This window comes from Sorex fumeus, unplaced genomic scaffold (genome assembly GCF_029834395.1).
Source record: "Sorex fumeus unplaced genomic scaffold, SorFum_2.1 ptg000005l, whole genome shotgun sequence".
NCBI lineage: Eukaryota > Metazoa > Chordata > Mammalia > Eulipotyphla > Soricidae > Sorex > Sorex fumeus.
This window is the reverse complement of record NW_026606062.1, coordinates 10067335-10090339: the sequence shown is the minus strand read 5'-3', so window position 1 is coordinate 10090339 and position 23005 is coordinate 10067335. Positions and strand designations below refer to the sequence as shown.

Genomic DNA, 23005 nt, shown 5'->3' with positions numbered 1-23005 from the left:
ATTCAAGTTGAGGGTTTTCAAACAGGAGCTTCGGGGGTTGTGGAAAGGAGAAGGAAGCGTTTCCAGGGAGCGGACGCTTTTAGGGCCAAAGCCACACCTCGTTTGGAAGGACGTCCCGGCAATCAGGAACATTCCCCGGGGCAGAAACACCACCTGGCCGAAAGGTCTAACTAAGCAAAACAGCCTCAAGACTGTAGCACGCCAAGGGGACGCGGCCAGGAATTTGCTGGCAGTGTGACGGGGCGGGCTGTGGGTGGCGCACGGCGCGGGGGGTGTTGGCAGGGGGAACATTCGAGTTCAGGCTCAGGAGCACGGTGGAGAGTCAGAAGCCAGTCCCGGGCCCGCGGAGGCCCGCTGCCTGTCCTGATGCGGCTGACGCTGGCTTCATCCCCAGCTCCGTCTGGGTCCCTGATGCTGCCGGGGGGCCCCGGGGCCCCACCTGCCAGCACCCTCTGGGCAGCCCCAGGACCCCCCGCTGCACCCAGGGCCTCGGTCACCCCCCTCCTCGGCCTCTCATGAGCTTGCACTGACCCGGGCTCTCAGGGGCGAGAGTCCCCGGAGGGTCCCCTACTCCTGAGCCCCACTTTGCGTGCACACACACACACCACACACACACATCACATACACACCACACACCACACACACCACAGACACACACACACATATAGCACATACACACATATACCACACACACATCACATACACACCACATACATACACACATATACCACACACACCACACAACACACACACCACATACATACACACAATACACCACACACACTACAACACATACCACACCACACACATATGCCACACAACACACACTACACACACTACACATATACCACGTACATACACACACATATATCACACACCACACACACCACATACATACACACATATACTACACACACACATCACATACACACCACATACATACACACACATATACCACACACCACACAACACACACCACATACATACATACACATAATACACCACACACACTACACACACACCACACAACATATACCATACCACACACATATGCCACACAACACACACCACACAGACTACACATATACCACGTACATACGCACATATACCACACACCACACACACCACACACATCACTCACACCACACACGCACTACACAATACACACTACACAACACACCACACACACATACACCACACACACTACACACACCACACACATCACACACACCACCACACATACACACACAGTCCCTAATTCCAGGTGACCATCTTCGAAGGCTCAGGGACAGAGAGAATCGTTTGTGTCCAGACACATCACTGGGCAGGACCCCACCCTCACCCCTTACCCCCAAATGTGGGGTTCGAGAACTGAGCTCAGAGAACTGGTCTGGGGGCTTGTTTCCAGGGCCGGGACGAAGCAAACCGCATACGGGGGTCTGTGCTGGGAACAGAGGGGCTGGCCGAGCACTCAGAGAGGGACCCACGGCCAGTGGGGTCCCCTGGGGAAGCAGCTCCCAGCGGGGCCCCTCCCTGTCTGCCTGCTGTGTAAAGGCACTCGGGGCCGGAGAGGCGGCACAGTGGGTAGGGCACCTGACTCGCTGCCTCCACCTGGTTTGATTCCCGGGCAACCCCCGGCACTGCCCATGGTCCCCCAGAGCCCCACTGGGAGTGATCCCTGAGCACAGAGCCAGGACTAAACCCCGAACGCTGCTGAGTGTGGCCCTAAAAACCCAGAAAAAAAGAAAACCAAAACCCGGCTAAAATGCGCTCTGCCTACCTCATGAGCTGGGGGAGAAGGCGGCTGGGATGGAGAAGGGATCCCCGAGTCAGTGATGGTTGGAGGGGGCTCGGGATGGGAGATGCGTGCCGAAAGTCGATCAAGGACCAAAGGAGATGGCCTCTCGGTGTCTGTATTGCAAACCGTGATGCCCGAAGTAGAGAGAGAGAAAGGAGGAAGGTGCCTGCCACAGAGGCAGGGGTGGGGTGGGGTGGTGGGAGGGATACTGGGGCCATTGGTGGTGGAGAATGCAAACCGGTGGAGCACTGAAACTCAATCACGAAAGCTTTGTCACTGTCTCTCACTGATTCCACACAAAAAGAAAGAAACTGGACATCCACGTCTAAGAAATTAAAGCTGGATCCATATGTCAAAAAAAAATTAAAATAATCATAATATAACGTGCTGGGCGTTAAGCTTAATCAAGACACGCAGGAGAGGCTTGAGCCCTGTGGGGGGCGCTACCGAGCCCATGGGATTCTCAGTCACATACTGCTCGGCCTCCAGAGGAGCTCCGGGTGGTCTTCACGCTCGCGGCGGGTGGGTATCCTGTGACTTTATAAAAGCCACCTGGTTCAGAGGTGACGTCCCCATCCGACTACCGTTAAGTTTAGGCTGTGAGCTCTCCCACTAACGTGGGGTCTCCCAGCACCCCTGGTTCCCCATGAGACGGGTCTTTAGCTGGCTGCCATCAGTGACCTTCCTGCTGGACGCCCAGGCCCCTCAGGCCAGCAGTGTGGGGGTGGGGACCGTGCCCAGGCCCGTGGGACGCAGGGGGACCACCAGGGCGGCGTGTGGCACGCAGGAGCCCACAGCACCCGGGCTCCATCCTCTTCCCCTCCCACTCCCTGGACCGTGGCCCCGGGCCCAGCAGTGTCCAGCTGCGGGAGGACTGGCGGGAGGAAACCGGCCAGAGCCTCCTGCCTTCAGTCACAAGCGGTCCCCGCGGGCAGGAGGGCGGAAGAGTGGGCAGTGGGCTCACCGCGGGCAGCCTGTGGGCGAGTCCGTGGACCAGTGTGGGGGCCGGGGCGTAGGCGGGTACGTGGGAAGGTGTGGGGCAGGTTTGTGAAGGTGCCTGCAGGGGTGCGTGCCCGTGGGTGCCTAGGCGGGTGTTCGGGAGGGTTATATGCGTGGGCGCGGGTGCGTGCGAGGGGGTCCACGGGTACGCGTGGGTGGGTGTTTGGGAGAGTTGTACGCCGGCGGGTGGGCGGGTGCGTGGACGGGTGCGCGGGTGGGTGCGTGCGTGGGTGTGGAAACGGCATGCGCGGGTGCGTGCGTGGTGGTGTGGGTGCGCGGCCGGGTGCGTGCGTGGGCGCGTGGTGGGGGCGTGGTCGGGAGCGTGGATGCTCAGGGGCGTGCGCGGGGCGTGGGCAGGGGTGCGGGAGGGTGTGTGAGCAGGTGCGCGGGGTGTGTGGGCGCGGGCGTGGGCGGGAGCGTGCGTGGATGCAGTGGGGCAGGAGCGCGGTTGTGTGCGTGGGCGCGCAGCACGCTTCCGTTTCAGGCACCCAGAACGCGGGGCTTCCTCCCTTGCCTTTGGTCTGTGGTTCTCAGCCCCCTGCTCCGAGTTCCTCTTAGTGCTCCCGGGTCTGGCTCCTGAGGACGACTCCTTTTTTTTTTCCTTTTTAACTCAATTCGTCGCTTGCGATTGTGGACCTTCTGCGGGTCACCACGCTGTGGGTGAGAGTCTCTGAGCTGTCCCAACACGGGGGGCGGGGGTGGAAACTTTGACCGCGAGACCCGGGGTTCAACCCACCTTGCTGGAGGGGGGGCCCCCCCAGCCACGCGGACTTTGGAGAGAGGGCCGGAGCGACAGGCCAGCGGCAGGGGGCTCGCCTTTTCCACGCAGCCCACCCGGGTTGGATACCAGCACCGCACGCGGCCCCCGAGCGCACCTGGAGTAAACCCCGAGCATGACTGTGCAGTCCAATAACCCAAACTCTGGGTATTCTCCTGCCTCTCCCCCACCCAGTTCAGCTCACAGCCCCTCCCCCCCGCTCGACCCCGTGCGTGTGCGACCACCAGGCTTCCCCCTGCGCGGGTCTGCTTACCCCCGCGCCCCCCACTTGGCTGATTAGCAGGATGGAAATGAGGGCCTTGTTTGGTTTTTAATTTTGCAAATTGGCGCGTGTGTTCTGTTCCCTGGATACTTAACTGCCAATTCTAAATTGCTCTCATCTCACAAATCATTATCTGTAATAAAAATATACAGGATGATGAAAATATCACGGGGACGGAGGAAGCAATCAACCCGCAGGGAAAGAGCCGAGCGCAGGTGACGGCACCCTGAACCCCAACCGGCACCGGGGGCCCCGGTGGCGGAGAGTTCGGGGATCCCGGGAGACACGGTCCACGGTGCCCTGTACCCTCAATACAAAGGAAACAGTTCACCTTGCTGTCTTCCTATTTCATTTTTTGCTTTTTAGGTCACACACCCGGGCGATACTCAGGGTCACCCCTGGCTCTGCACACTCAGGAATCACTCCTGGCGGTGCTCAGGGGACCCTATGGGATGCTGGGAATCGAACCCGGGCTGGCCGCGTGCAAGGCAAACGCCCTCCCCGCTATGCTATTCCTCCAGCCCCAGCCTTCCTATTTCTTTACTGTGCTTTTATGCCAGGCCTGGCAGTTCTCAGGGTTTCCTCCCAGTTCTGTGTTCGGCAATCATGCCTGGCATTATCCGGGGATGCACCCAGGGTGGTCTCCTGCAAGGCCAACGCTGCCCTCCTCCCTGCACCCCCTCTCTCGGGCTCGCTTTTATTTTCCTCACCCAGGTTTTTTTTTTTTTTTGTGATTTTCACACCCACTGTGTCAGGCCTTCACCGCCCCTGCCGGCGGAGCAGTGCCCTGGCGTCCGCCCTCCTGCCGGGCACGGAGGTTGCAGCCAATTTCATTTCACTGATTTGTTCCTTGCTGGAGGTGTTGGGGAGCAGCCTAGAGGGGCGGCAGGCTGGGCCGCTGTGGGAGGGTGCGAGAGGATGCAGACCCACCCTACCTGCTCCACCTACAGTGCTCCAAAGCCAGAAACCCCTGCGTTTGGCACTTTCTAGTTCCCACTCTGCTGGGTTGTTTGCTCACCACAGAGCCTCAGCCGGGGTGGGCAGAAAGGGGTCGTCCCGAGGTCTGTGGTGGAGCCAGGCTGTCTGCGTGTGAATCTCAGAGCCACACTTCCTGGCTGTGTGACCTCCGGCTGGTTACCTAACCTCTCTGTGCCTCCAGAGGCGGGCACTGTAAAGGTGTGGATGGTAATTGGAAGGAGGAGCAGTTCCTGGAAGGGCTGCAGGCACAGGGCTGCTAAGAGGGGGCCAAGACGAGAGGCTTGGGCCGAAGCTTCTGTGGCGGTGCGTGGTCCCAGGAAGGAGCCTCTCCAACGCTGAGTGACCTCTGGGGCGGAGGGGACACGCGCGCCTACGCAGCCTGAGCCCGGGTGCAGGAGGGCCCAGCACGCTGGGTGGGGGGACGCTGTCTCTGATGCGCGCGGCCCTCCTGCCCCTCCAGGGGCCCCAGCTCGGATTGGCCAGCCGGCGAGGCGCGCTGAGTGTCCATCTCTGCTGCTGGCCAATAGGAAGGCCGGGAGCGGAGCTGGGGCGGGAGAGCGCCCGTTGCTAGGCATCAGCATCCTCCTCCCTGCGCACCGCACCTGGGGCCTGCTCCCTGGAGGCGTCGCTGGGGTTTTGGCTGCCCAGCAGGTGAGCGTATCTGCGCACGCGCACCGCCACCCACAACCCGGGCAGGGCTCTCTTCTCGGACCCATGGGTCAGGGCACCTGAGCATCCGAGGGGACCCAGGCCCATGCAGGCTCCTGCGAGGGGTGTCTGTCATCAGGCACATGGTTGCAACAGTTGGGTGTGTTTGGTTGCAAAAATAAAAAAGATCCGAAGTCATGGAATTCCTTCATTTCCTCCAGATGACTAGACTGTACCCCTTCAGGCACGTCCCCGCGGAGCTGCACAGGACCCGAGTAATGGTCGGCCTGAGCCCCAGCATGGGAGTTGTCACAACACCAGGCAACAACTGTGATCATTGTGATGTCCGAATAATGCAAAATGCAGTTTCGAAGACTCTGAGAATCGTGATTCCCAGGAACTGCGTGTCTGAAGCGGGAGCATGAGAAATAATTGACTGTTAGTAGCTGGCTATCCGCTCTCTGGGGAGGGGGCATCAACTGGCAAAGCCGCTCACTGTCCCTGGCACAGGGGCTTAGAATCCTACAGGTCACCGGTGGAAAACGGAGCGGGTTGGCTTGGGGCTGAAGCTCTCGGTGAAGACGGACTCATTCTTGTTCTGACGCCTCGGCCCTCCGGGCTGGCCACTTCAACGCCAGCCGTCGTTTTGCCCAAACCTAGTATCTGAGAAATGATGGTCTCATCCCTGGGGAGGAGCCGCCAATCTCCAGGGTCCGTCCCAGCGATGTCTAACTGGGTCAAGCGCCCCGTGTCCCTCGGCACACACTCGCCGCCTTCCTGCCTTTCATTTCTCATCTATCACATGGAAGATGTGATAATTAGGAAGAGAGAGAGGTGTGCCGCGGAATGCCCCCGAGAGCTGGGAACTGGTGAGCTGAGATTCCGAACGTGGCACTGTGTTCTTAGGAATGCAGCCCCCGCTGCACTTCTGCACCCCGGGGGAGGGGGGGCGGAGGGGGGCTTCCAGGTGCGTTTACCACAAACGCCTCCTGATTCTCACGGGGGCAAACAAGTAACTCCATCCTCCATCTTCTTCCTCTTCCTCCCTGGAGACTCGGGGGCGCTGCGGGGTGGCCAGGCCACATGTAGGCCAACCATCTTGGATACGCCCAGGGGTTAGGGTCCCTGTTGAGAGGAGCCCCTCCCCCGAGCTGCAGTGAGCCCGCCCCAGGCTCCCACCTAGGTGCCATCATCAACACCCGGCCAGAACTGACTTTGCACCTGGAGTGCAGAAAAACATGCGGCTCTGTGAAAAATTAACCGAGCGCTCGCTCTAGCTCCCAAGCGTGAGCTTCTGGCCCCAGCCAATGCTCAGCTTGTTAGAGCAGGAAAAGGGCAGTGGACTGAAACCAGAGAGAACTTTCTAGAAAATCCGAAAAAGGTTCAGCAGCAAAGAAAGGGATCTTCCCTGCCTCCACCCCGAACCCTGCCTCCACCCTTATATAAGCAGCTGCCTGGGCGATCCTAGCTGTCCCCCCACCCCCACCCCCCGCCTGGAGCCCCCCAGGGGGCCCGTCAGCCCTGGGGGTTGCTCATTCCACCAACCAGCATCCAAGAATTCATGGAGAGTTGAGTGAGTTGGAGTGTCTGCACACGGCCGACCTGAGTTCGATCCCCAACATCCCATGCGGTCCTCCATGCATCATGGAGAAGTGACTCCTGAGTGCAGAGCCAGGAGTCACCCCTGAGCACCGCTGGGTCTGGCCAAAAAAGAAACAAAAAATCCCTAAGACTGTAGGAAAATAGGCACCCACGGTTCAGTTGCAGCACTGGTGTCTGGGCCCTTGGCTTCCCTGGCCAGCTCTTGGGTTTCTCATCTCTGATCTGTGTTCATTGAGACAGGTGGGCACAGCTAGGGTCACCGGCCAGCCTGGCTCCCTGGAGCCTCAGTTTCATACCTTTGATTTTCTTTCAGGGGGCCACACCCAGCAGTACTCAGGGCCCACTCCTGGCTCTGTGCTCAGGGATCTCTCCTGGTAAGGTTCAGGGGACCAGAGATAATGTCAGAGATCAAACCCAGGGTGGCCGCGTGCAAGGCCAGCGCCCTCCCCATTGTACTGATGCTACTTCCCTCATCTCGGAAACTTAGGTCATCCTGAAGGTCAAACAGGACAACTCTCCGGCAGACCCCAGGTGCAGCGCCAGGCTGGGCACACCCTCCCCACCCTGCACCGCCGTCCACGTCTGTCTAGGGGCAGACCCCTCTGACTTCCACGTAGAAACCAGTTTTATTTCAGCACTAAATCACGGCCAAGCTGACACTCTCCCGTGCCAGGAAACGCATCATTAAGCAATGGAATGGCTTTAGGGGATCATGGCGCTGGGCCCCCTCCCTGCTGGGACCTCCTTTTGGACAGGGATGATGAGGACAGCTGGTCACGACTTACTCCACGCTGAACTGGCCACACGCCCTGCACTGGCCTGCCCGGGGTGCGAGAGAGGACTCGTGGTCTGAGGAGATGGCTCAGTGGTCAGGGGACCCCCGCCCAGCACCTGCATTTGGTCTTTCACCTCCCAGAATGGTGGGATAGACCAATTTTAAGTCTCCAGGATTGGCCCTTTTGTGAGGACAGTGCTGTGTGGAGACCCCCACTTCCATGAATTTGTGAATTCAGAAACCCTTTCTCCAAATGCATAATGAATGGGTGGGAGGGGCCGAGCAGGTAGGGCGGGGCGGTTCAGGGGGTTCCTGCTTCCCAAGACCTTCCAGGTGCCCTCACTGTCCCCAGGGGACTCTGCAGGAACCCCTCTGCTCCCCCCTAGCCCCAGGCGGAGCTGGTCTCCCTTCCATCCCACCCCAGCTTGCAAACTCCCTGGGCGTGGGGTGGGTCCTACTGCTTCGGCAAAGTGGACATCATGGGGTTGGAATGGCCCGCAGCGCAGGACAGCCTCGTTGAGGCCCACGCGTCAGGGCGCATCTCCTTTCCAAGAGCAGTGAGAGCCACGCAAAGCCCACGCTGCCCACACTGCTGGCCAGCGGTCACTGTTGGAGGCGGATGCTGGGGCTAGCGTTCATTTGGGTTGTCTCCCCGGTTTGCACAGAGACGCGTGCGCGCGCGCACACCCCGACTGGTTAAAACAGCCACATAAAATGTACTGCAACTTCCGTAGAATTTAATTTGTGCTACAAGACAGGTTGCATAGGAAACGATTTCAAGCCCCTGAGGAAAAACATCTCCATGGTTTAAGGTGCGATTGGTTTGGTTTCTTCTTTGGGGGCAAGGTGAGAGACGGTCCCTGGCTGGAAGGTGGGCGTCGGGGGGGAGGGGGAGGTCAGGGAGCGGTGGGCCTGGGTTTCTGCAGCATAAAATAGTGCTGTTGTTGTCTAGCTGGCGCCGGAGCCAACGGGTACAGGAGACCATGCCACGAAGCCCATTGGGTCATGGGCAGTTTCGGGAAAGCGGATCCAGGTCTGGAGCTCACGGCTGGCAATGTGCTCACGGGATTGGCCCCGCCCCCGCCCCCTGGGATTGGCGCTGCGAGCGCCCGGCCCCGCCCCTGTCTCCTGGGATTGGTGCAGCGACTGGCCCCGCCCCCTGCCTCCAAGACTCCGCCCCCAGCCACACTGTAGAGTGGCCGTGCAGGGTTACAGCTGGGCGCGCAGGACCTTGCCGCCCTGCCAGGTCCCTGAACTGTGGACGAGGCACCTTCATATTCGGAAGAATTTTGTCCCGCTCACCGACTTTTATAGAGGTTGCACCAAACTATGGATTCCCCAGTGCCGTCTGTTTCCTAGGCCATGTGCGCACGCCAGGACGGGGCCGGGCACTTGGCAGAGGACACGAGGTGGACAGTTTGGCACTTGGCAGCCAGATCTCCGCACCTCTGTGGGACGTTTCCTCTGAGCCGCAAAGGCCGCTCGGGAGGTGTCTGAGGCTGTGGGGCTCCCTCCCCCGGGTGCCCCCTTTTTCCTGGGCAGGAACAAAACCAGTGCCCAGCCTCTGGTCACCCGCTTCCTCCCTGCGAGCTGTGCTGGGCGCCGGAAAAGCCTGTTGCCTACTGGGCTTCCTTCTGAACAGGCGTGAGGAGGTCCTGCACTGGACAGTCGGGTCCTCCCAGGCTGGAACGCAACGTCCGGAGAGAACCAGAAATGCCCCCGTGACCTCTACATACATATGTACATCTGCAACATAATTTAAAAAGGCTTTTTATATAACACAAAAACCTCAACAGCCTCTGCCCCTCCGAAGTGGGGCGGTTTTTTTTTTCCTCCCAACCTTTACGGGTCATTAAAAAATTAGGTACCAATCTGATAGGTCGCCGCCCCATACTTAAAAAAAAAAAAGGGACTGCAATTCTTCACAAATAGAAAGCTATTCGGATTGGCACCGCCCTGCGGGAGAGGGTCTCCTCTGGTCTCCCTGGAGACAAGAAGGTGGGGAGCAAGGGTGTGCTTGGTCCCCAGGGTCGGCCCAGCCTGGGGGAATCCCGACTCTGTCTGGGCAGCCCACCCACCGGGCCCACAGACCCCAACACCCAGTATCTGCAGCAGTCTCCCAGCGGGGGCGGGACGAAGGCTGGGCCCGTGTGGGCGTGGCCTGGCAGGAGGCGGGGCCAACCAGGGGCTTGGCCTGGGTGGGCGTGGCCTGAAGGAGATGGGGCCTGAGTAGGCGTGGCCTTGGTAGGCATGGCCAACCACCAGGAGGCGGGCCTGGATGGGCGTGACCCAACCCGGAGGTGTGGCCTGGGTGGGCGGTGCCTGAATGGGCGTGGCCCGAAGGAGATGGGGCCTGAGTAGGCGGGGCCCGACAGCAGGCGTGGCCTGGGTGGGCGTGGCCGACCAGGAGGCAGGGCCTGGGTGGGCAGGACCCATCCCGGAGGTGTGGCCTTGGTGGGCGTGGCCGGCCAGGAGGCGTGGCCTTTCAGATGACAAAGTCGTCCTGGTCAGCCGGGCTGAAGGCGGCCGCGCGCAGCACGTCCAGGGTGTTCACAAGGATCAGTGTTCCCGTGAGGTGCTTCCAGCGCTTGGTGATGGGGTTCTTCATCTTGTCCAGGCCCAGGTGCAACTCCTGGATGACGTCCCGGTAGCTGTCCCCAATCTGTTGGCTCCAGGTGAGGAGAAAGTCGTAGGCGGGCTTCCACATGGCCTGTGGCAGGGGGAGGGCACCGTGAGAGGCCCACACGGGTGGAGAAAAGGAAGCAGGACCCCACCTGACCCTCCCCGGGCCTGCATGCTCCCCAGCCCCGTTCTGGGACCCTTCCTGGGTGGGCTTGCCCCCCATCACCCTGAGCTGTCTCCCCGGAAGCTCCCAGCCTCCAAAGCAAGTGCTCTGAGAATCACGGTGCAGGTGCCGTGCCCAGCACCAGCTGGTGGGGAGAAACCTCCAGGCACCCAGGGAGGGAACCCCAGCCCCGTCCTGCCCCGGCCACACCCCTCGGCCCACTGGACAAGAGCCCAGCCTTGGCGCACAGCCCACCCTCTGCTCTGGCCCGTGGACGTGGCTCTCACCTCGCTGTCCACCACCCCGTTCCGGTCCCGGTGTGGGGACTCGTAGGCGTCCATCTGCTGCTTGGACACCTTGGCCAGCTTCTCGGCCAGTTCCCTCCAGCGCTGTGCCACCTCCACGGCTGTGGTCAGCAGCACAAAGTCCTGGATGAGCCTGACCACCAGGCCCTGGCAGTCCATCTTCAGCAAGGCCTGCAGGGGGGGGGGGGGCATCAGCAGAGTGTGCGGGCTCCGTCCACAGGGCGTGCCCGGTGAGCTGGGGCACAGGACAGCTGATGTGCTGAGGTCTGGGTCTCTGCCGCCCCTCCCCCCGCCCCATTTCATCCCCCTGGGCCCTGGGGTCATGCTGGAAAGCAGAGGCTCCATGGAGGCCCCATGAGGCCCTCATTGGTGCAGGTGCCTGGGGTGCCCCCTGCCCAGTCGTGGGCGCCCCGAGATGGAAGCAGCCTTGTGGGGAAAGGGTGTCAGGCAGAAATGAGCCAGGGTGCTGGGTGCGGGGTCCTTCCTCTGCCCCAGGGGTAGTGGGGAGAAGACAGGCCACGGATCAGACAGACCATGGGTGGAGGGACTATGGCAGGATCTGGGCCCGGGTGGGGAGCAGGGGACAGGAACACCTTGCTGCGTGGGAAGAGGAACTCCCCAGCCCGGCCCCCACGCCCCTCCCCCTCCCCAGAAGCCCTGGGGCGCCCACCGGGCATAGCCACGGTCTGAGAAGGAGCCCCTTAGCCAGGCACCCATAGGCCACCCAAGGGCTCGTGTGTCCCCGCTGGGTCCCACTCCTGTTTGCAGCTTCAACACAACCCAACTGCACGGGTGGCTTACGCCGTCACACGAGGGGCCCAGGGAACACAATCCAAGAACAGGAGAGGGGTCGCCCCGCTCAGATCTCAGACCCGGACGGCCTGTATTCAGGCCTCCATCAGCCCACACCCCCATCTCCTCACCCACCCACCCATCCTTCCTCTACTCATCCACCCACCACCTACCCACCCATCCCCCACCCACCTCATAAATTCATCCATCCACACACCCATCATTCACCCACCATTTCACCCACCTGCCTCCCCACCCATCCATCCTCCATCTGTCCATTCATCCACTGACCATCCACGCATCCACCTACACCCCTATCCATGGTCATCCACCCATCCAGCTGCTGGCCCGCCATCCACTATCCCTCACTTACGCGACCACCCCCTTCCTCCTGCCATCAGCTCTGAGTTTCCGGGCTCAGAGCCTTTCTTTCTGGGAGCTGATGCCCCATCAAGGTGAGAGACAAGGAAACACATGAATGTGACCATTTCTGCCTCGAGACAGCACTGGAAGGGTCAAACCGGGGTGACAAGGCCCACTGACCTAGGACGTGGGGAAGGTGTCTCGGGGCAAGATGACACCTGAGCTGGCCACGGGATCCCGCCGGCTGCACGGAATCGGGGTGGGGGAGGGGGTTCAGGCAGAGGAACAACCCTGGACCCTGAGCAGGTCAGCTTTTATTAGTTGGGGGATTCCGAGAGAACGTGGGGATGGCTAGCTGGCCGAGCCGGGGGGCACCCCTGGAGGGGGGTTGTGTGGGGGCCTGAACCCTGGTGATGAGATGGACACTCAGTGCCACCTCCAAACATTCCCTTCGGTCTTCCCGCAAGCATCCTGCCAACCTTCACCCCGACAGAGACACGGAGCCAGTGCTGGGAGTTCTGTCCAGCCCGGCTCCGCCTCCCGGGGGGGATGGAGTTTCCTGGGGACCCCCCCACCCAGCACAGGCACTCTCAGAAAGGGCACAATCACAGCAGCCATGACCCAGAGACCACCCAGTACCTGATGACAGGAGTGGGGTTAGAACCGTAGTCCCAGGGCTCGATTGATAGCGGGTAGGGTGTTTGCCTTGCACTCGGTCAACCCGGGTTCGATTCCCAGCATCATCCCATATGGTCCCCTGAGCACCGCCAGGAGTAATTCCTGAGTGCAGAGCCAGGAATAACCCCTGTGCATTGCTGGGTGTGACCCAAAAAAGCAAAAAAAAAAGAACCGTAGTCTCTGTTCCACATCGGGACAGGGCTCAGCCGTCAGCCTTGAGCAGAGCAGGTCCCGCTGCCTGGGGGGGCGGGGCGGGCAGGGGGGAGGGTCACGCTTCAGGAAGCGAGCAAAGGACAAACACCAGCTGATGTCACCCAGGTGTAGAGTCAGTGGGAGCCGACCCCATGACCCTGCAGGTGCTGCCGGTGTGGGTGGGGGGCCCTGGCGTGGGTCTGGGCTTCATGCAGCACTGAGCAGCTGTGAAAAATCACAGGCCGCCGCGGGAGCGCTGACGTGCGTGGGTGGGGCGGGGCGGGGCGGGGCGGGCAGCGGCCAGGCCAAGGCCACAGAAACCGGATCGGCCCAGCGACACCCGATTCAGGGAAACACAACACCTGGGGCTGCTGCGGGAGCACAGCGCGGGGAGGACGGCTGCAGAACCTGTTCCCGGGAGTTCAGGGAGCCCGGCTGGCCTCCAAGGTCAAGCTCCGTTCCCGGCCCCTCTCTGGAGGCTGGGAACACAGGGTGGGCGGGACAGGGTTCCCCCCACGCACGCTGGCCCCTCACCCCGATTTGGCCCCCACCCCGGGCGAGCCCAGGGAAGCCCACGGGACAAGGCTGCTCGGAGGGTCCCGCTCAGACCCGGGTGGAGGGAGCACCCCTCGGTGGCTGGGGTCCCCGGCGTGAGCCGCACGCGGGCAGGGGGCAGAGGGGAAACTCGGGGCTGCGTCCCCGCCCGCAATCTGGTTGTCCGTGGGCCGCACCCGCAGCCCTGCACCTCACGAGCCCGCCCACCCCGGGCCACGTCTCCCCGGGCCAGGAGCACCCCGCCCCCCACCAGGCGGCACTGCCCGCTTTGGGGGGGGGAGCCTGCCCTGCGCGCACCCTGCGGAACCCTTTGGGGCGCAGGGAGCCAGGAAGGCCCCGGGGAGGGGGTGAGAGTGGAGAGGCTGGGCGCCCCCCTCCGGGCCAGGAGCACCCCGCCCCCCACCAGGCGGCACTGCCCGCTTTGGAGGGGGCCTGCCCTGCGCGCACCCTGCGGAACCCCTCGGGGCGCAGGGAGCCGGGAAGGCCCCCGGGGAGGGGGTGAGAGTGGAGAGGCGGGGCGCCCCCCTCCGGGCCAGGAGCACCCCGGCCCCCACCAGGCGGCACTGCCCGCTTTGGAGGGGGCCTGCCCTGCGCGCACCCTGCGGAACCCCTCGGGGCGCAGGGAGCCGGGAAGGCCCCCGGGGAGGGGGTGAGAGTGGAGAGGCGGGGCGCCCCCCACCCCGGCCGGACCGGCCGCCCTTCCCACTCGCTCCCGGGCGGGCGCGGAGACAGGGGGAGGCCCGCGGAGGGGAGGCCCCCGGGGACCCCGCGGGGGCCCGTGCCCGGGGCGCGCGCTCACCATGATGAGCTCCTTCTGGAAGGACTTGCGCTCCCGGTTCTCGGCGCTGTTGCAGTCCTCCTTGAGCTTCTCCAGCACGGAGGCCACGCGCTCGGGCTCGCTGTCCAGCTCGGCGCGGCAGAAGGCGGTGAGCGGCAGGTGCGCGTAGCCCAGCGCGTCGGCGAAGGCGCGCCAGCTGCCCACGTTCTCCATGAGGCGCGTGCGCACCGACGCGTAGATGTAGGTGAGGAACTTGCAGGGCCGCAGGATCTGCTCGAGCAGCAGCGACGTGCTGAGCTCGGGGCCCGGCAGCAGCGCGGGCCGCGCGCGGCCCAGCAGCAGCACGTTCTTGGCGTGCACCAGCCCGACGCGGCCCTGGTGGTACGCGATGTACCACTCCTTGGTCCACAGCTGCCCGCGCAGGCGGACGCGCTCCTCGCTCAGCAGCGCCAGCACCTCGCCCTTGCGGTACTCCAGCAGGTAGTGGCTCTTGCTCGGCCGCGTCACCGTCTTCAGCAGCTTGCCCAGCTTCAGGCTGCCCACGGGCCGGTCCCGGAAGGTCGGGTAGCGGGCGGCGGCGCCGGCGGCCAGCGGCGACAGCACGATCTTGCCCACCTCGTTCTTCTTGAGGAAGCGCCGCGGCCCCGCCGGCCGCACGGCGCTCTTGGGCGGGGGCGGCGGCGTCCGCACGCAGAACTGCGCCAGCACGGCGTCGCGCTCGTCCTTGACCTGCACGCACAGCGTGAAGTCGGCCGGCTCGGCGGCGCCGCGGCAGGCGATGGGGAAGAGCAGCCGGCTGGCCTTGCCCAGCTTGAGCTGGAAGCCGCGCACCACGCGGGCCGGCGCGCCCGCCGCCGCCGCCGCCGCCTCCGCCTGCACCTCGTAACTGCTCACGCTGGGGAAGACGCTCACCTGCAGGTCCTGCGGCCGCGCCAGCGCGAACTGGTGCTTGCCCCAGAGCTGCAGCGCCACGGGCGCCGGGCGCGCCGCCTCGCCCACCAGCAGCGTCTTGGGGGCGCAGTCGTGCCCGAAGAGCGTCACCACCGTCTTGAAGGACGGGTGGATGTGCTTGGGCCCGTACACGCCCACCGTCACCTTCTTGTGGATGAAGTCCCACACGGTGGCCGGGTACAGGATGTCGGGGCCGTGCGCCACCAGCGCCAGGTACATGCAGGGCTCCAGCGGGTCCAGCTGCACCTGCACCGTGTCGCCGCGGCTGCAGCTCAGGGGCGCGGGCGCGTAGGGCCCGTCGCGGGCGGCGCTGCGCAGGCACCGCAGGCCCACGGCGCTCTGGCTGAACGCGTCGGCCTTGACCTCGGCCGCGCCCCGCAGCTCCAGCACCAGCCCCGTGCGCACGGCCAGCGTGCCCAGCCGCACCTCCACCACGGGGCTCACGCTGCTGCAGCGGTCGCTGTTCAGCTCCAGCGGGGGGTCGGGCAGCACCCGCAGGGACACCTGCTGCGTCTCGCCGGGCGCCACGTGGCCCTCGGGCACGTGCAGGCTGATGCCCGTGTCCGGCAGGCGCACGGCGCCGCCGCCGCTGCCCAGCTTGCACACCACGCCCGTGTCCACCGCCTGCGTCTGGCCCCAGCCGGGGCTCTGGCCCAGCAGGTCCAGGTCGTGGCAGGAGCGCGCCAGCTTGCGGTGGCTCAGCCAGGCGGCGCGGAAGTCCTCGCGGCTCTGGAACTGCTCGGGCGCCGGCGACTGCAGCCCCGCGGAGAGCGCCCCGGCCGCGGCCGCGGCGGAGGCGGGCGCGTCGGCGCGGGCCTGCAGCACCGACAGCTCCGACAGGCTGTACGAGCGCTTGCTGCGGAAGAAGGGGTTGTCCGAGGACGGCGACGACGACGACGGGCCCGCGGCCACCGCCTCGGCCGGCTCGAACAGCAGCAGGTCCACGGAGCTGGCGGGCGCGGCCGGGCCGTGGCCGTTGAGGAACGGGTTGGTCTGCAGCCCCGGCCAGAAGGGGTTGTTGCTGGCCGGCCGGCCGGGCGCCCGCTCCTCGGGCCAGCCTCCCAACAGGTCCAGCTCCTGGGCCGCCGCCTCGTCGGGGCTGTCGGCCGCCGGGTCGATGACGCCGCTGTCGCTCAGCGTGGACAGCCGCGGGTCCAGGGGCTGCACGTAGGCCGCGGGGATGTAGCCCATCTCGGTGGTGTTGTGCGCGTACCACCAGTCCCCGCCCGACGCGTCCAGCACGTACAGGTGGTCGCCCTTGGAGAACTTGAGCGTGGTGAAGTTGGTGGGGCAGTAGTCGCGGATGGCCACCACCTCCTTGGCGTTGCCGAAGGGCGTGGGGCTCTCGGCGAGCAAGGCACTGGGGGAAGGCACTGTGGGGAGGGGGGGGACACGGAGGGGTGAGCGGTGAGGGCTGGGAAGGCACCGGGGGACACGGGGAGGGGTGCGGGGGTGAGGGCTGGGAAGACACGAGGGACTCGGGGGCGGGTGGCACAGCCACTCCGATGCCCTCCGGCGGGCTTTGGTGTTCCCGGGAGGGCGAGTTGGGTGAGGCCTGTCTGCTTGCAGTGGGGACTCCCTGCGGGAGGCTGGGCACAGCCGGGCGGGGACCCGGGTGCCCTCTCTGCTGACCCTGCTCCAGAGATCGCTGACCGCTGGGGCAGGCGGGGTCAGGGGTTGGCGGAGGTCGGAGCAGAGCCTCTCACGTGGCTTCTGAGTCCCCAGCTCTCTGCTGCCTGGCCAATCCTCAGTGTCACCGGGAAGCTCCGGGCCCCAGGACGCCCCTCAGCCCCCGCCGTGGTGGTTCTTAAAGCAACTCTCACGGCCCGAGGAACGTTTCGGTGACACCGACTGCCGCTCTGGCTTTCCCCAGATTCCAGAACTTTCCACTCAAGCGTCTTGCTTAAGAGGGGTCGGGAGGGAGCTCGCTCAGGTGTGTACCCTGGGAGTGGATGGAGGCACAAGCCCCTTCCGGAGGCCCGGCCCCTACCCTACCCGGTCCCCGGCACCCCCAGACACACATAGGAGGTGGGGACTCTCGGTCCCATTTCAGAGTGGGGTGGGGGGCTCAGCACTCCAGAGACACACCTCCTGGTGCAACCCGACACTGTGTGGGAACCACCCCCCCACGGCAGTGTGGCAGGATGGCGGGGGTCTCAACTCACCCCTCCTGACTGGGGTGCGGTAAGAAAGCAACACCCCTGCACGTGCCGCCGACAGGCTGCTCACAGCAACTCGGGGCCTTTCTGCCATCTCGCCCGGGGCTCCCGTGGGCCCCTCAGCACTGGTGGCGAGGCTGGGTGGGGACCATAGGCGGGGTCAGGGTGGGGCGGGGCGCCAGGACAAGGTAGGTGAGAGTCTGCGCAAGTCCCTCCAGGACCGGTTTTGGCGGGAAATACCCGAGGCAGCACCTTGCTCTGGGCGAGGTAAGAGGGAAGCTTCGGGCTGGGACCGGACGGCCAGGACAGTGATGGTGACAGTGATGATGGTGATGGGGTGATGGTGAGAATGGTAACGGGGATAATAACAATGATGTGATGGTGACAGTGATAGTGTGAGGGGGATGGTAATGGGGTCACAGTGACAGAAAAGGGGATGCCTGTGACAGTGGCAGTAATGGTGACAGTGCAGGTGGCAGTCCAGATGGGCAGGGCAGCCCCATCCAGGGCCCCATGAGGACTTGGCCCCTGGAGAAAGCCCGGGCGTCTCGGGCGACCCCCACTCACCTTTGACGTCGTCGAAGCTGCTCTCCGAGAGCCCCTCACTCACGTCGATCAGGGTCCCCTCGGACTTGCACCGGGGGAGCCCGTTGGCGTTGGCCGCGCGGATGCGCTGGGCGGCCATCTCGGCGGCTCTGCCGGCCACGCTAAGGCCGCATGTCTGTCCCGCGGTCCCTCAGCGCCATGTTGTCACGCTCCGTGGCGCCCTCGGCTTCCTCCTGCGGGGCGATGACACGGTGAGCACCGGGCGATGGTGCCCGACCCGAGATGCGGGGCCCCGACGCCCGAGCCTGCGCTCACGACCCGCCCCATGTTCCCGTTTCCCAACCCGCCTCAGTACCAGGCCCACCCCTGTCCACGCAGTCCAGGACAATTGTCTGGTTGTACCCGGGGTCCCGGGCCCGCACCCAGGCCCCTTCGTCCTTGCGGTGAGCCAGGCACCAGCTGCCACCCTCGCCCGTAGCCCAGCCTGGGCACCGCCCTCCATGTGCCCTGTGTGTGTGCCAAGAGGTGTCGAGCCCGGCCCCCTCCACCTGTGTCCCCCATTTCTCCCTCCCCAGGAACCACAGGCTGGAGGCCAGGGGGCTGCAATGAGACAGGAGAGGCCTCCCAGCCCCCAACACCCGCCACTCGCTCACCTAGCACCTGTCTCTCCAGAGCCAGCCCGCCCGGAGCCCGGCACCTCGCAGGGACCTCCTGCGGGCTGACACCCCTGCTCGTGCCCCTCACACACGCTCACCTACACACATACACACACACACGTACGTTCACACATGCACACACAATATGCACACATATTCCCGTAAACTCGGCCGCACACTCCCATGAACTCACACATGCACGCACACACTCCCATGAACACACACACACACCCTCACACATGTGTTCATGCATAAGCACACACACACTTCCATGAACCATACACGCACAGATCCTCACACACGTGTTTATGCATATGCACGCATACTCCATGAACTCATACACGCATGCAAACACCCATGAACCATACACACGTGCACACACCCTCACACACGTGTTCCTGCATCTGCACGCACACACTCCCATGAAACATACACGCATGCACACCTTCACTCCGACGCGGGCACAGGAAGTCAGGAGACAAACGTTTCCCGCCCAGACGCTCCGTTTCTTTATGGTCTGACAGGAGCCCTTTGCTCTGGGTTTGGACCTTCTATGTAGTTTACTTCTTGGCAGACGTTTCCCGCCCCCCAGACCTGGGCAGGGAGGTGGCACGGAGTGACAAGGACACTGAGCACACGGGCTTTACACGTGGGACGTCCAGCCTCGCCTCCAGGCATGGCCCTTGGGCACCGCAGGAGTGACCCCCGAGTAAGGAGCTGGAGACCCCTACCCAGCCTGCCTGGGGAAGCCGCCTCCCATGCCCGCCCAGACTGCAACCGTGCGCAGGACAGACTGGACAGCAGGTTCTGGGCGGGGCTCTTGCCTCCCAGGCTCTCCCCCAACTCCCCACCCGTGTCCCCCTCACACCATCCTGCCTCCTCCGTCTCCAAGCCGGCGCACACGCATCTCACACACGCACACACACGCATGTCTGTGCATATGAACATACACCCTCCCGTGAACTCATACATGCACAACGCTCTCAAAGGCTGACACGGCCCCTCGGACTCCGAGCCAAGGGGGCTTCCTGTAGGCGCCCACCTGCTGAGGGGTAGGGAAGATCTGCCCGGGGGACAGGGCGGGCCCAGCAGCGACCAGGCCCTCCCTGCCAGCCTGTGTCTGAGGGCCACAGGAGACCAGGGGCGGGGACTCCTGGAGGGGGTGGGATTCCAGGAGGGGGCGGGACTCCAGGAGAGCAGAGGAGCTGGCACATCGGCCCCTTCCCTGCATCCAAAGCCGGTGACCCCCCACGCTTGCCCCCAGGGGCTCCAGGAGGCTGCGGGGACCCGCCTTGCTTGCATGTCAGCCTCCCTATGCTGTGGACAGGGCCGCGGGTGGTGGGCTGGTGCCGGCCAGCGAGAGAGGCAAGGCAGGGTGTCCAGCCGCTGCCCAGCACACTGCGCCCATCCCCACAGATAGAGCCTCCCCGGTGCTCCTGGCCTGGACATGACAGCAACCCGGCCAGTTCCGAGCCAGTGTCCGGCTGCGTCACATTTGGCCATACAAGTGCTGGGACCCCTGGCCACGGCAGCTCCTGCAACGGGGGGCGAGGGGTCACCCCATGGTTCTTGAGCACTTTCCTGGGAGCCTGACAGACTGGGGCAGCTGCGGGAGACAGATGTCAGTGCAGATGCTTCCTGGACAGTGTGGGAGTGGGGGGGACCCGCCAGGGGGGCGTGTGCGTGTCCTCCTCCCCTGCCTCCCCCCACAGTGTTTCGGGGCGGGGGGCAGAGATTCACTCCCTGGGGTGTCTGAGTGTGTGGTAGGTTCTGGAGGTGCTGGGGAGGGGGCGCCTCACGCTGTCCAGGGCTGAGGTTCTGCGGGCGTGGGCTCAGAGGCCACACAGAGTGGCCCATGGTAGGCAGGACAGTGGCTGGTGGACTCAGGGGTCTCGACTGCCAGGAGCCCCCCCCCCCCCATCTCGGCCAAGGCAGCTTCCTTGTGGTTCCAGGGCGAGGCCCGTTCTCCGGACTCAGACCCCTGGTGGCCCTCGCCCACCTGTCTGTGCTGCCAGGACTGGACAGCTGGGTGGACAGCTGGGCACAGGGCCGGCATGGCCCAACTGAGATGCAGGTGTGGCCCTAAACCAGCACAGCAGAGAACGTGGCCCAGGGGACCAGAATTCCCATGCCCTTTAACCCAAACATGGAAGGTTCTGGAAAACCTGCGTGGGTAACCCCCTCCCCTGCTGAGGTAGCTTCTGCGTTCACAGCCTGTGCCCCGACGCGTGGATGGGCTGACATATGGGTGGACAGTCCTTCTGGACCTATCAGGGAGAGCACATTTCCGGCCGAGGTGCACTCTGGGAAATCCTCGGCCTGGTGCTGACGACGGCGGGTAGACTGAGGCCGGGGTGCCCCCTGAGAGAACCAGGAGGGAGCCGCGTTCAGGGACAGGAAGCGGTGAGAGGCTAGTCTTGTACGTGGATGCTCCATCTCTGACACTGCCAGGAGTGAGCCAAGCACAGATCCAAGGGAAAGCCCTGACACCGCATGAAAAACCAAGAACAGGGGCTGGAGGAGGGCATTTGCCTTGCACGCGGCCGACCTGGGTTCGATTCCCAGCATCCCATATGGTACCCTGAGCAGCGCCAGGAGTAACTCCTGAGTGCAGAGCCAGGAGTAACCACTGGTATGGCCGGGTGTGACCCAAAAAAGCAAAAAAAAAAAAAAAAAACCACCAAGAACCACCAAACGTGGGGTGCAGACACGCAAGCGAAGCAGCTTCAGGGCTTGACGCTACGTGGACTGGGGGTTCTCCTCAACGAGAGAGAGCCGGGCTAGCCCTCACCCCCCAGGGCACCAGGCCTCCAGGGATTACTGTGTCCAGGAAGCCCTAACGGAGACACAGAATCACCATCAACCACACATCCACCTCCGGCATCAACCACACACCAGCCACACACCCACCGCCCCCCCATCTCGCTATCAACCACACACCCGCACACCAGCCTCACACTGACCCCACAATCTCACACCAACCACAAGCACAGAGCAACAACAAATACCACACTAGCTGCCTGCGAATCCCAACCATAACCCCCCCCATCCACCGATCACACACACCCGCCAGTCACCGTCACCCAGTCACAGAGGAGTCATGCATCAACCACACGCCACCGACACACCCATCACACACCGATCAAGCGATCAAATCACACATGGGCCGCACAGTAAGCCTACGTCAACCTCCATACAGGATACACACGACCCGTCACACAGCAACGGGGCATCCACCACGCACCCCCCTACACCAACCTTAACCACACCCCCACACCCCAACCCACGTCAGGCGGGGCCTTGAACTGCAGCCGTGTGCTCAGTCACACTCTGCCCCAGAATGGCAGAGAAGAAAACAGCACCAGGGACAGACTCGGCACTTGTGGCTTCACCCCTACTAGGGCTCAGGCCCAGCCACGACCCTGCACAACATCTCTCGCCAGAGACCTCAGCAAATGCCTCTGGACCGGTGCCCGCCTGGGGTCCCTGGCAGCGACTTTTACGCGGGGCTGCGGGACGCGATCCGTGCATCGGGGCACGTATGTGGACACATGGGGGCAGGGAGAGAGCCCAGTGGGCGGAGGTCAGCCTCGTGCCTGCCCGTGCGTGAGCCTGGACGGTGCCCATGCCCGGTACCCGGGCACGCGCCACCCCTTCTGCCTCTGGCACCACCGCTAACGGCCTCTGTGCGCCTCAAGCTGTCACCATGGGGATCCCCCCAGCATGGGACCAGCGTGACCTCACCAGGGTCCACGGTGCACGCAGGGTCACGGGGGGACACGGCAGCACACATGTGTTCTCCTCCAGAACCGGAGGATGGAAATTTGGGGTGCCCGACCCGGCCACAGGACCATGGGCACCTGGGGCCGGGCTGTCCAGGGCATCGTCCTCCCCTGCCCGTTGGCTCCCACACGGCGGTCACGCACGGCCACTATCTCCAGAGCATTCCTGCCTCCCCTCCCTTCTGAGACATTCTTTCCTGGGACCCTCGAAGCCACATTCCTGGGCCATGAGCGGTCTAGGGCGCTGGGCCGCACCTCAGCTGGGACGGGGGAGGGGCAGATTCCTGCCGGGTCCTCCCCTTGCCTCGCGCCTGGTGCGGGCGACCCCAGGTAACGGGGCACTGGTCCCTGTCATCGTGCGTGGGGACAGTGGCCGCAGGGCGCAAGGGTCAGTCACTCAAGGCCACTCAGAGACCATGAGCCGGAGGCCTTACAGGTGCTCAAACGCCAGGCCCACCCAGCATCCCGCGGTGATCAGCCCCCGAGTCCAGGGAAGGCGCTCGCAGAAGGTTCTAGAACTCTTCTTTTTCCTTTCTCGATGACTGTTTTCCGTCTGGTCCTGGGCGAGGGCCAAGGCTTGGGGGGAGCTTTTGTGGCCTCCAGCTGAGCACCTGCCCTGAGGG

General features: G+C 63.8%; 2 protein-coding genes across 7 annotated transcripts in view; both read right to left on the bottom strand.

Annotated features, from left to right (window-relative positions):
- The window catches only part of AGAP1 (ArfGAP with GTPase domain, ankyrin repeat and PH domain 1), a 502434-nt gene that overhangs the window by 459990 nt on the left and 19439 nt on the right, over positions 1 to 23005 (bottom strand). The gene's annotated exons all lie outside the window — the stretch shown is intronic.
- The window catches only part of SH3BP4 (SH3 domain binding protein 4), a 32949-nt gene continuing 19541 nt past the window's right edge, over positions 9598 to 23005 (bottom strand). For both annotated transcript variants that reach the window (XM_056122084.1, XM_056122090.1), the window contains exons 2-5: positions 17966 to 18177; positions 14310 to 16612; positions 10913 to 11101; positions 9598 to 10550 (exon numbers count right to left, since the gene is read on the bottom strand). In XM_056122084.1, coding sequence (XP_055978059.1) covers positions 10326 to 10550; positions 10913 to 11101; positions 14310 to 16612; positions 17966 to 18083 — 2835 coding nt within the window. In that variant the 5' untranslated portion in view covers positions 18084 to 18177 and the 3' untranslated portion in view covers positions 9598 to 10325. The remainder of the gene's footprint in view (positions 10551 to 10912; positions 11102 to 14309; positions 16613 to 17965; positions 18178 to 23005) is intronic.